The following is a 13,635-nucleotide window of genomic DNA, read 5'->3' on the forward strand; positions in this document are numbered from 1 at the left end:
TTTGCGCATCAAGCGCGTCGAATGCTCAGATCGTTCAAATCGTTCAAATCGCACTGCTCTAATCGAGCTTGAGGCGCCGCAGCCCTTCCCGATGTTGCTTGAAGCGCGTCCACCATAGACTTCGCATGTAGACTTCGCGCGTTCGGTGTGAACGCACCATTAGACTCCAAAGTTGCCGCTTTCCATTTAATTTGTTTGCACTTTTGGATCAAAAGGGGGAGACATCACCTTTGTTGCAAAGGTGGAAGCAAAAGATCTTCTCCGCAAACCCACAGTTAAGTGGTTTAAAGGAAAATGGATGGATCTGGCCAGCAAAACAGGAAAACACCTGCAGCTTAAAGAGACGTTTGAGCGACAAACCAAGGTAAAAAAAAAAAAAACTTCCTCCTGATCAGAGCAGTGGTTCCCAACCTGGGCACAGGGGTTTGCCAGAGACCACAGGGGGACCCATAACCTTTATTATTTTTATTGTTTTGATAAAGGGATAAAGACTGAACGTGTCTTTGGGAGGGATGGGGTGCATAGCGAGAGATTGGGAGGGCTCAGCTTAAGATTGGAAATAACAAAGGGGGGCTTTGAGGAAAACAGGTTGGGAACCACTGCTATGGAGTATTTAACAATCATCATTTCTGAAATAACATCCTTTGGGCAGATCCACACTTTTGAGATGCACATCATCAAGGCCAAAGAGAACTACGCTGGGAATTATAGGTGCGAGGTGACCTACAAGGACAAGTTTGACAGCTGTTCCTTTGACTTGGAAATTAAAGGTTTGTCAAATTAGATCATAAGTGCTTCGAATTAAAAAAGCATCAATATTAAAAATAAACATATAATTATTATCTTCGTGCTACTGTTTTACAGAAACTGAACAAGGCTCACAGAACATTGATATTCGGTCAGCTTTCAAGAGGAGGTAATAAAATGATCAACAGAGACAACATTTTACTTTAGAAATCCAACAAAGAACTTTGTATACAATTAAATTTATATTTCTAAAGTTGCACATTAAAAGTACCAGCCTTTGTGGTGCAACAGTGAACTTTTCTCCAGACATATGGGTCTTACAAACTAGTAATAATAAAGTCATTAACCTTTTCCTCAAGGTAATTACATATCAATTACATGATTCAATGCGCAATTAAACTGCAATAACCTTGCACTTTAATTGCCCCTCCGAACAATGTAAAGCAATGCAAAGAACCCCAGTTRATTGCATCATCACAGTATTTCAGTAAAGTTGCTTCAACGTTGCTGAAATATTGTGGCAATATTAACCGGGGTAGTTCTCTATGTGTGTTACACAAATGACCTTATTTCGAGCTTTTATACAAAAAAAAAGACAAAAAAAGGTTTATGTGTAAACACAGATCATGAGTTAGCTTGGAGCTAATTCACTGATTGACGTCAGAGACTTTGCTTTGTGTTGCTCTCAGAGCATTGTCTTCGAGTGGCTGTATATGATCTGAATAAATCTTCAATAATCTCTCCTTGTTAACAACAGCAGTGAAGGACAAGAAGATGCAGGGGAGCTTGACTTTAGTGGTCTCCTTAAACATAGGTGAGAACACATCCTGACCCCGAGTTTGTCCTTGTCAGTCTTTATTTTGGATGTGCTTCTTTTTCCCTTTTTTCCTGTTCCTTGAAAASWTGAAAAATCTACTGTATGAGTTCAAGCTATATCAGGGGTTTTCAAATACTGACACTGTGGACACTCCTCATTACAACCCATAACAGACCAGAATATGTGAATTACCTGACTCCAAATTTACTTTCTGTCCTGCTATTACTGAGCAGACATATTTAACACTGGCTTATTTCTCCAGTTGAGAAATAACATTTTACACACACACACGTGTAGAAAATGTTTAAAGCTGTGATTGTTAAAGGCAACAATAAATTAATATTGAGAGCACAGAAAGGGTGGAACACAAGGAAAGAAAACTAGTTTGGAAGGAGCCATATTTAAAAGCATAATAATTTGTTACTTTCTTCAAAAGTTTACATAAACTAAGATTGCTAGTTTATAAACCAAACCCCAGCTAGGCCAGTTGTGGCACTGACAGATTTGGGCAATAAAAATCAAACCACAGCTGCGTCAGTTGTAGAATTGGCAGATTTGTAAAGATGCTGTTGTAGATGGTAAGAGAGTGCAATTATCCACAGAGAAATGAGTCCTGTACCAACACAGGCTGAAAGACCATTCAACAAGGAAAAATATCATACAGCTTTAAGGCAATTTCCAAATACTAAAAAAAAGTATGTAAACATGTGTCTCAGAAAAAAAAGAAGATCTTGTTATTTGGCCATTTAACAAAAAATAATATTTTTGGAATTCAAACCGACCTGACACAGGAAAGGTTTAGTGTAGTTAAATGTGAGAAAAATAACGTCTTTTTAAAAAGTGAATGTAAACATCTGGTTTCAACTGTACCTGTGTTTGTCTGGATTGACTGCCAGAAAAAAAAAAAAAAAGAAACACAAAGTACCGGTATTCTGCTGTCAGAGTTGCCTRACAGTTTGAAAACCTCTTTTCTTGAACCTAAACTCCAGGATTTAAATGTGAGCAAATAGGCTCACAGTCATTAACTTTGTTCCCTCCCAAAATTCCACATTTATTTTGGGCTTGTCTCTTCTTCTTCCCTACATATTCAGAAATCAAAGGTTAGTAGAGAGAAAACCGTAGGTTTTAAAACGTTTAGACCTTACTGCAGGTGAGTAATCCTATAGATTCCCCAGCATGATGTGTAGCTCTAGGAACTGGACGAGCAAGAGTGTTGGCCTCCTGTAGTTTGGTAACACTTCATTTGAAGGCAGCATTTCTATCTGCTCAGTTAGTCGTCAGTAATGATGGGGATGGACCAGCACCATCACTGTGTGATGCAATGAGATCCATTTTGGATCATTACTGATGTGCTAATGGGCCACAGGAGAATGATGCCGTAAAATAATGTTATCACTACATTGTCACTTATTTCAGTTTATAAGTATAAGGATTGTACCGCCATGTTTATTTCAGCTTTCTTCATAACTTACTGGAAATAAACAGATGAGAAACAAGCAGATACATAAGGAATACTTATTCACGCTATTTATTCCAACCTTTCAGACATTTGGGGAAATGTCTAAGAAAGGTCTGACTGTTCTTTGTTTCAACTAACACTCATAACCAGGTCGATGTGCATAACATCATCTAACATCTCCTGCTGTAAAGACTTTAACATGTACGAGTGTCAGAGCATCTCTGAAGTGACAGATAAACAAAGGGATGGGCCACAACACGAGAGCAAAATGATTGTTTTATAAAGCTTTCTCCTTAATTCCCTGCATGCTGCATGCAAACAAGAAAACACACAGTAACAGTGTCATATGAGATTTAACTTGTCTCAAAATAAAGTTGCAGTCACCTCTTTTATTTTAATTTGATTAAAACCTTTGTTTCATCTTCCACTCTTAAAAAAATGGGCACACACCAAATTTAACTTCCCTTTAATATTTATTTACCTTCCATGCCACTATGCATGCTCACCAGGGTTCAAAACTGCACCTGGACATTTTATAGCTGTTTTTCTTGGTAGGAGATGGGCCAGAAATATGACCGTTTATAAAGTTAGTGAAAGAGATGGACTGAGATGAACTGGGAAATTGTTTTGTGGCTTTACAAATAAAAGGCGAAGCTCAATTTTGCGTTACTGTTACAGGTAATCTTGGTAAGGCCACAATTATTCAAACAATATTATATTATATTATATTATATTATATTATATTATATTATATTATATTATATTATATTATATTATATTATATTATATTATATTATATTATATTATATTATATTATATTATATTATATTATATTATATTATATTATATTATATTATATTATATTATACACAAGCCTCATCTCAATATATATAAGCCGTACAGTCACCAAAAAAAAATCTATTTTATTAATGCAAAAAACAGCTGTTCAGACTGTGCAATTTCAGAGCAGGCTTTGCTCATTTCAGCAAGGTAATGCTAAACATTGGGTATCCTTTTAGTGTACCTGTCACACATTCGATGGAATACAAGAATAAAGACCATAGCTGCTGACCAAATTAAATCCTATCAGACAGAAATGAGCAAGTAGTGTAGATTGTTTAGCCGTTTACAAAAAATGGTGATGCAACACCTTGCATCTTTCCCAATTTAGTTTAAACGCAATTTAAAGCAAAATTCATTGTAGATAGACCTATGAGAAATCCTGCAGACCCTATTAGTACTACACTTCTCTAAAACAAAAACCTTTGTTTTCTTTATAATTTTACTGCTGCTGCCCTGCTACCAATAACACGAACCTTTAGAAATGATCGACACAGACATTCAGGTCAGTATGCCCATCTCTTTGTGTGACATGTCCTGAGGAACATTCAAATCTAGAACAACATTGGAAGAAAATGTGTGTGTGTGTGTGGGGGGGGGATTGAAGTGAGATCTGATTAAGGACACAAATTCCCTAATTATTACTGTGGTTCCTCAGAACATGTTGCAATCACCAGTATATGCTTCATGTCCTCACTTTTTCTTCTTTTCTTTACCTGATATCTGGTAACATTAGAGAGCACAAACAGCAGGACGACACCCCGGAGGTGGACGTGTGGGAAATCCTGAAGAATGCCCGGCCGGACGAATATGAAAAAATTGCCTTTATGTACGGCATCACAGATCTGAGAGGTCTGCTGAAGAGGATGAAAAAAATRCCCAAAGAGGAGAAGAAGAGTGCAGGTGGGTAAATTAGATGTTTGCACTGCAGCAAAGATTAAAACTTGAACTTAATGTCAAAATATACTGACCACTTCTGTGACTTCAAGCTTTCGCAAAAAAGCTGGAACCGGCGTATCAAGTAGACAAAGGTTCAAAAATCCGCCTGGTGGTTGATCTGGCTGACCCCACAGTTGATCTAAAGTGGTACAAGAACGGACAAGAAATCAGGCCAACTCCCAAGTATGTAGTCACATTGTTTGTTTGTCTTATTTGTTGCACAAATGTAAGACATTCATTTTTTTAAAACAACATGGTTTTCATTTTTGCCAGTCTATTAAAATCAGTTCTCTGGATTTTTTTTCATTTTGTCACATCATGGCTCACATACTGTATTTACCCCTTTAATATTACAATTTCAAACAATCTGCAGCTACATAAATTCATAGTACAGATTATGACTTTTAGGGTGTTAGAGGTGTAGAAAGAGTGGTGTTCTAATTTTCTCCACAGGCTCGAGGAGCATTTTCAGTTTATTAGGGAATTCATAWGGCCATGTGCAATTAAAGTGTATAAATGTACTGAATGATGTAAGCTGTTGTCTTAAATTGGCATTAACTGTTGTTTATGTCCTGCTCAATACAGGAAAAGGTGGTACCTCCTTCACAGGTCTTTAACCAAGTGTGGCTTTGGAAAATGACTAGTAAATACAAAAACAGTATAGCATTTATGAGCATTTAATTATTGTCCAATAATCCTATGGACTTTCAAGAAGTAGCAGCTCAGATTATTTATTTATGATTTAACAAGTTTAATTCTAAAGATGTATTTTATCAAGCTAAGCATAAATGGTTAAATAGTCTTGCTATTTGTTTGTCTTTAAATTAGAGATTATTTCAGCTATCACACTTTATCCAATAGTCTAGATTTGTTTTTTTTTAATGTCTAGTTAAATCTACGTTAAAGGAGTTTTGAAGCATCAGTTTTCAATGTGTGGATAATGAAACATTGTATTCCTATTAACAATTATTGCAATACTGTGTTGTTTAAAGAAAACCATTGCTTTGTCCTAAAACGTATCAAGTAGATTGTTTTTAAACCTAACTAACTACACATTAATATTAGACATAAAGACAGAATGGAAAGAAAAATACAAAAAGGGAAAAGAAAATTCTAAATCCCATTGTGGGTTTAGGCAAATGTTTTTCAGATAATACAAAAACTGCCATTTTTCCCCATACGTAAGTGTCAATAATTTAATGTTTAAGGGAACAGTTACTGCAGTATTTATTATTATTTTTAATTAAACTTGTGAAGTTGTGGAGCTGTAAACAAGACAGGACTAAACCATAAAGGACAAAAGCCACGTGAAGTTAAAGCCATTTAGGAGGATATTGCTGTTTTCTGGTTTCGATCTCCTTTGCCATTTTTTTCGAAAGGCTACCCTTCTACGAAAACATCTGTAAAACTCTTCATTTCTAGAACTAATTTCTTTTGATATAACACTGTTTACAAACCACATACTCTACCCCTCCAGGCATGATGTCTCTCTGTCTTTGTGTATCTGTCTGTCATATCTTGGTGCTCCTCCCTGTCATAATTACTTCCTGTGATCCGGCCCTATTCTGGCTCCACTGCTGACCTTTAGTCAAAGGAAGTAAGTTCATCCGTCTCATCGGCTCTCCATTTTTTCATGTTGTTTTAATGTTATTAATGCTTGTGAGCCTGTATGAGTGGTCTCACCCCTGACATTCTGCAGTACAGATGCAAAAACATGCTCAATAAAAAATAATCTTGTTATTGATCTGAAGATCTTAAGGATGATGTCCAGTTTCTCCAGGCATTAAGTTTGAATGAGTCTAAATCTTAATTGTTGTACACTTTTACAGGTTGACAAACCTTTTTTTAGTGAACCACTGACAAAATTAACTGACTTCCTGTTTAGGTACATTTTTGAGCATAAGGGCACACAAAGGATTATGGTCATCAACAACTGCTCCTCTAATGATGATGCAGCCTATTCTGTGGTTGCTGGGGAAGAGAAATGCACAACAGAGCTGTTTGTCAAAGGTAATTTGACTGCTTTTTTTTAATCAACATAAACACTTTGTCCTGACAAAACCTGCCAATGTGTGTTTTTCTCCTTCATCCTTCACCTTTCAGAGTTACCGATAAAGATTGTTAAAGACATTGAGCCTGTTAAGACCACCGTGAATGAGAGGATTGAGCTGGAGTGTGAGGTGTCTGAAGAAGGAGCTCAAGTTAAATGGTAAAAAATGTATAATGCTTTTAAAGATGCTAAGATTGAAACAGAGTAGGCACCATCCTCAACAACTTTGAAATGTTGGAAAWAAAATTATTAGGACCTAATTTATCTACCCTATCTCACCAATGAAATACCAATCAAGACTTATCAAAAATCATTACTGCCACACTCATCACTGATAAACTGTATCTGTAATAATTAAAAATGCCTTGTCAGGATGAAGAACGGTGTTGAGGTTCCAACAGGAGTTCGCTCAAGATACCGAATTAAATGTGAGGGAACCAAACACTACCTAGTCATTGACGACGCCTCCAGAGATGACACTGGGACATATTCAGTTATGGCCTCTGGTGGAACATCAGAGGCTCATGTTCAAGTTGACTGTAGGTTGAAGCTTCTCTTTTTCCATTTCCCCCCCCTCAATGATTACCGTAAAAAAATATTTTTCAAAAACATGAATGTTATTCTGTTCAAATTCTGTGCTGTTCTTTAGTGAAACCACTGAAAATTTACCAGGACCTGCAGGATATGACTGTGATGCTGGGGAAACCCATTAAGCTGCACTGTGAGATTTTCCCAGGAAATGTCCCGGGTCGTTGGTACCGGAATGGTCAGCTGATCCAACCTAGCGATCGACTCAACATCATACACAGGAATAAGTACGTATCTTGTTTTGAAGTAATTTAGAACAAGCTCTTTTTTATATATTATCCAATGTTTTTTGTTTTGTTTTGAAGGATTCACCGACTGGAAATTGAGACAAGCTCCCTCCACGATGCAGGAGATTACACTTTCGTACCTGAGGGTTATTCACAGAGCCTGTCTGCCAAAATCCACATCATTGGTAGACACACACATAGAAAATGGAGCAATGCATTCTTTCTCTGAGGGTTCTCTGTCTTCTATCTAAAGATAGAAATCTGAACATTTTTTGCAGATCCTCCTAAAGTACTCCTGGACAGCTTGAACTTTCCAGACAACACAGTCACAGTGGTGGCTGGAAATAAACTTCGCTTAGAGATCCCCATCAGTGGAGAACCAGCACCCAGAGTGGTGTGGACAAAGGGAGAAAGGGTGAGCTTCATTGAGAACATGTCTGTGTATATTTTTATTTAAAATAGCAGAATGTGGTGATCCTTTCTTTTACCAGTCTTCAAGCTAAATTAGTGTTAAAGGGGACATATGCAAAATCTAGGACTTTTAGCCATTTTTTGCATTTTGTTGTGGTTTTGGAATCTCTAMAAGTGCAGAAAAGTTTAACTTAGTTTCTCCCGGCACTGCGTWGATACCTTTATATTCTGTTTGGTARATATTTTTCAGTCTGTTCAGTTTTTTATATTCTTTATTGCGTTTTCTGAACTATTATGTCAAAGTATTTTGCTGTGGAACTACTAATAAAACTTCCAGGTAATCAATTTAGTGAATCCACGGTCCTGCAGGTTCGTCATCTTGATTCTACTCTCACTGTGGATCAGACTCTGGCTATAACACGTAAGGCTGGATGGACAAGTCTTCCATTGTTGATGTCTCTTATTCAGTTTGTAAATAAAAAGGTTTTGCGCTGCTGGTAACTCTGCTATAACTCTGCTATCAAACTACAAAAATGCTGGAACAGGGTGGGAAGTGGATAGAAGAGGAGAAGAGGGGCTTGTGGAGTTAGAACAATGAGGAATTCAAACCAAAGCATTGCAGTTACACTTTATATAGACCCCAGCCGAAAGATGTAAATGTCAAAATGAAAAWTTTTAAAGCATGATGTGTCTCTTTTAACCATTTGTGTTTCTTCTGCTTCAGGTGATTCTTGATTCCGGCCATCGTGTTCGAGCTGAAACGTACGGTGACCAGACAAGCCTGACCATTGAGGTAACAGAGCGGGAGGACACGGGAAACTACAAAATAGTTTTGCAGAATGAAGCTGGGGAGGCCGCAGCCAGCGTCAAAATCAAGGTTGTTGGTAAGAGAACAAATGCAAAAACCAAACATAAAAATAAAACATACAGTAAGTAATAGATTTTTCTTCCCTCGAATTTCTAATCTGATCACGTGTTCATTGCAGACATTCCTGACCCTCCTGAGGCCCCCTTGGTCCCAGAAGTGGGCGGTGATTGGTGTTTTATGACATGGGAACCACCCAAGTATGATGGAGCTTCACCCATATTAGGTAATTAATGGCTGTTATGAAAGCCTGTCTTTACACAAGGATGCTAAATGATGAGATTTATTTTTCTTTTAAGGGTATTTCGTTGAGAGGAAAAAGAAACAGAGCTCCAGGTGGATGAGACTGAACTTCGATCTGATCAAAGAGACTTCATTTGAACCCAAGAAGATGATTGAAGGTGTGCCATATGAAGTGCGGATCTTTGCGGTCAATGCCATCGGCGTGTCCAAACCCAGCGAACCCTCCAAAGCCTTCACTCCCCTTGGTGAGTGTCTGAAGTGTCTTCTTAGCAACATAAATAATGACATTGTACCAGTTTACCCAGGGAAGATTCTTAAACACTTACATAAATTTAGATGATCTAACAATAATTTTATAATTATTTTCCAAAGAGAGGTCATGTGATAATGCATGCTTAATCTGTCCTTGGTGCCCCTGCAACACAGCTGTTCCCTCCTAACTCCAACATTCCCAGCATTCTGACTTTGACCTCTGGTGAACATGCAGGAGCTTTAAAGGATATCAAATCTAACGGCTGCCAAATCATCTGTGGATTATAAGTTTAGGAGATCATGCTAATCAAAGGATGAATTATGGTTCAGAACAAAGGAATAGACTAATGAGATCTGGCAGGGAGACAGTGACAAACCAGCATGGGTCAAAGGTCCCAGCAAGGCAAGAAACACAATAACCCCAAACACAATTTGGTATAAATGTGAAGGTTTTGTAGACATCTAGACCAAGTTGCAAATGTTTGTTGAACCTTTGCTTTAAGTCACATCCTTGATGAGTTTGGTATGTATAAATAAATAAATAAATAAATAAATAAATAAATAAATAAATAAATAAATAAAAAGTGGGATTAAATTTAGCCAGAGTTTTTCAAGACTTATGCAAGACTCAAGAATATCTAGAACCCAATTTAACTTTGAATTATTGACATTTCTGCTGAACGTGCCTCCTCATGTGTTCATTACAAAATATGAACTTTTGTAATTATTCTTTTCCATGCAGGAAGACAAATGCAGAACAATTGCTATGACTTTTACATTGTTTAAGACTTTATTTTTCCTTAGCTGTGACCAGTGAGCCCACCATGCTGGTTGTGGATGATGTCACTGACACCACAGTGACTGTAAAGTGGCGTCCACCGGAAACCATTGGCGCTGCCGGGCTTGATGGATACTTAGTGGAGTACTGCATTGAAGGAAGTGAGTCAATCTCATGAAGAACTCTACAGGAAATAAGACTTGCGTAGCGTGGAGATCAAATATCAACGTTGTGTTTTTCTCCGACAGCTGACGACTGGGTGATATCCAACAAGGAGCTGACAGAAAAAACCAAGTACACCATCACCGGTCTAACTCCTGGATCTAAAATTTTAGTTCGAGTTAAAGCTGTTAATCAAGCTGGAGCTAGTGCTCCTAGGTCTCTGCAGCACTCTGTTCTGGTCAAAGAGGTAGTTGGTAAGCTCCAAAAACCTTGGTTTAAAAGTGGAAATGCAATGCCTATCATTTATTTTTATATCCTAACTATTTTATGCTCAAATAAAATTACGCAGAACCTCCCAAGATCCGCGTCCCAAGACATCTGAAACAGACATACACTCGAAGAGTTGGTGAAGCAGTCAACCTTGTGGTGCCTTTCCAGGTAAATCTCCCAGTTCCTTAACTGTTGTACATCTGAGCAGAAAACACTTTMTGTTGCTCCTGTCTGCACAGGGGAAACCCCGACCAAAGGTCACCTGGCTCAAGGAGGGCAAGCCCGTAGAACCTTCTCATGTTAGCATCCGTAACACAGACTGTGACAGTATCATATTTATCCGTAAAGCCGAGCGGAGCCACTCTGGGAACTATGAGATGGCTGTGCAGGTTGAAAACTACGCAGACACTGCWATTATCGACATACAAATTGTAGGTGAGTAAATGCTTCATGCTCTTGAACAAGAWTATCAAAATAATATGAGCAGTGTTAGAGTCTTTTTCATATATTAGATCTACCAGGCCCTCCTCTGAGTGTGACTATTGAAGATGTCTGGGGAGGGAATGTAGCTCTAGTTTGGACCCCTCCGAAAGACAGCGGCAATGCCCCAATAACAGGCTACACCATTCAAAAAGCCGACAAGAAGACAATGGTAACAAAACCATTTGACTAAAGTAAAACTCTGAATAGTATCATTCAAACCTGTGTGGTTTTTAATTATTAAATATATCTTATTTACTCTGCTCTCAGGAATGGTTCACATGTATCGAGCATTATCATCGCACCTGTATCACCATCACAGAACTGGTGGTTGGGAACGAYTACTTCTTCAGGATCTTTTCAGAGAACATGTGTGGCCTGAGCGAAACCGCTACCCAAACTAAAAAGAGTGCTCTCATCGTCAAAGAAGGTACAACAGTGCCGCAAGTCTGTGGAATGCCAACAATATTAAATAAAGACTTTTAGACAAGAAAATAAATATAGCTATAAAACAAATATTGATATAAAATATGACTAACAATTAGAGAAAAAACTTAAAAAATGGAAAGAGTTCCTATCCAACATTCATTTGCTTTACATTTACTGTATTCAAAAAGGCCTGTATTTAATTCATTCCATACATGAAAGGGTAAGTATTCAGGAAAATATGTGCTTGTTTCATTTTATTTTCTATTAATTTGCTCTAAACTAAAAAAGGATTCCTGACCTTTATTTCTGATGGGGGGTTAATGTTTTGAACTCAAAACCTTTGGAACAAAGCAAAAATCTCAACAAAGTTGTTTTTCCTATTATCCAATCACATTTTCCAAAGCTGTTTTCTCAAAAGGTCCTGTCAGTGATTGCTTCCACCCTGAAGTGAGAGGGATTACAGGGTTCTGGGTATGACTGACAGACCTTTAAAGGGTGGTGTCTTAGTCTCAATGTATTAAACAAAAACGTTGTCTTTTTCTCATCACATAGAGAGTTCCCCTCATGATACCGCTCAGCGCCAGTATCATGCGCATCCCCATTCCTTTACTCTTCCCTCAACAGGCATGCAGGTGAAAAACCCCGAGTACAACAATCACGACTTCAAGGAGGCGCCAAAGTTCACGCAGCCACTAATCAACACGTTCGCCGTCGCCGGCTACAATACTACTCTGAACTGCAGCGTTCGTGCCAACCCAAGGGTAGGTAGAAGAATAACTAAATTAGTTTATGAGGATCTTAAATCTTAATTAGTCCATTAGCTGCATAACCATGCTGCTGATGTATCTTTGCCTGCTCGCAGCCCAAAGTCATCTGGATGAAGAATAAGATCACCATCTTAGATGACCCACGTTATCGCATGTTCAGCAACCAAGGAGTCTGCACTCTGGAGATCAGGAAGCCCAGTCCATACGACGGCGGCATGTACACCTGCAAGGCCATCAACGATCTGGGAGAGGCCCAGGTGGACTGCAAGTTGGAGGTCAAAGGTCAGTGTGAACCAGAACATGTGACTTTAAATCTCTGGGTCTGGTTTCCCAAAGTTTTACTTCTTTGTATTATTGAGAAAAGTTAAAATAGAAATCATTAAGATCCTTCCCTCCGACACTGAAAAGACAAGCTAGTCACTCATTTATGTTCACAAACATCTTTTTGTAATTACTGTAAAGAGGCAGGCTTTTTATTTTTTGGGAAACCAAATCCATTGAGATTTGATAGAAGTCTACCAAGGGACCAATACAAGAGGGGGAAATGTAAGTATCATGAATGAGTTGCACCAGGTCTTCATAAGATCGTTACCAAATTTATGGATTAAAAGTTTCTAGAATCACTGTAGTTTCTGATTCTATCTTAATGAACTGCACAATTATGACAAAACTCAATCATTTCATTAGGAAACATTTTCAGGATTGACTTTGAATTTAGATGGAAAATATTTGCTTATATTAAAAACATTTGGTCATGAAACTCATGGTTATTAACATATTTCATCTGAGGTATATTTTTGTTGTGCCAGGTGTGCTGTTGCAGTTGTTTTTACCTTATGACTTTATAAAGATTATAGAACACATTGAATTAAGTTTTATTGGATTATGTAATTTCCCTTGCAATCAATAATTTTTGAATTGAATTGAATTACTTACATTTTTAATGTGTAACTTTTAACACAAATAGTTAAAAGACATACAAATCAAATGCTAAATTGTAACATACAGTATGCCCTTCTACAATAATATACTTTTAAAATAGTAGAATTTTTTAAATAGTTATAATGGATACAATGGTTTAATAATTGTTGTGGGAAAGAATGTCTTGGTTTCCCTCCTGAACCTGTTGCCTTAATCTGACCACAGACAAGTGTGAGAAAATAAATAAATAAATAAATAAATAAATAAATAAATAAATAAATAAATAAATAAATAGACTTTTAAAATAGTAGAATTTTTTAAATAGTTATAATGGATACAATGGTTTAATAATTGTTGTGGGAAAGAATGTCTTGGTTTCCCTCCTGAACC

At 37.4% G+C, this 13,635-nt stretch overlaps 1 protein-coding gene across 3 annotated transcripts in view; it reads left to right on the plus strand.

Moving 5' to 3' along the window:
* Positions 1-215: 215 nt before the first annotated feature.
* Positions 216-13,635, plus strand: part of LOC106534104 (myosin-binding protein C, slow-type) — a gene marked incomplete at its 5' end in the record, with an annotated part of 15,796 nt that continues 2,376 nt past the window's right edge. The window contains 25 exon segments of one of the 3 annotated variants that reach the window (XM_014030619.1): positions 216-364; positions 653-770; positions 865-916; positions 1,505-1,561; positions 2,656-2,664; positions 4,600-4,766; positions 4,853-4,985; positions 6,391-6,399; positions 6,688-6,812; positions 6,906-7,011; positions 7,225-7,391; positions 7,502-7,667; positions 7,746-7,852; positions 7,946-8,082; positions 8,803-8,962; positions 9,065-9,169; positions 9,243-9,431; positions 10,243-10,377; positions 10,465-10,632; positions 10,728-10,816; positions 10,888-11,083; positions 11,161-11,300; positions 11,399-11,558; positions 12,182-12,318; positions 12,420-12,606. In XM_014030619.1, the coding sequence (XP_013886073.1) occupies positions 216-364; positions 653-770; positions 865-916; positions 1,505-1,561; positions 2,656-2,664; positions 4,600-4,766; positions 4,853-4,985; positions 6,391-6,399; positions 6,688-6,812; positions 6,906-7,011; positions 7,225-7,391; positions 7,502-7,667; positions 7,746-7,852; positions 7,946-8,082; positions 8,803-8,962; positions 9,065-9,169; positions 9,243-9,431; positions 10,243-10,377; positions 10,465-10,632; positions 10,728-10,816; positions 10,888-11,083; positions 11,161-11,300; positions 11,399-11,558; positions 12,182-12,318; positions 12,420-12,606 (3,168 nt within the window). 3 annotated transcript variants of the gene reach the window in all.

This window comes from Austrofundulus limnaeus, unplaced genomic scaffold, assembly GCF_001266775.1.
Source record: "Austrofundulus limnaeus strain Quisiro unplaced genomic scaffold, Austrofundulus_limnaeus-1.0 Scaffold1092, whole genome shotgun sequence".
NCBI lineage: Eukaryota > Metazoa > Chordata > Actinopteri > Cyprinodontiformes > Rivulidae > Austrofundulus > Austrofundulus limnaeus.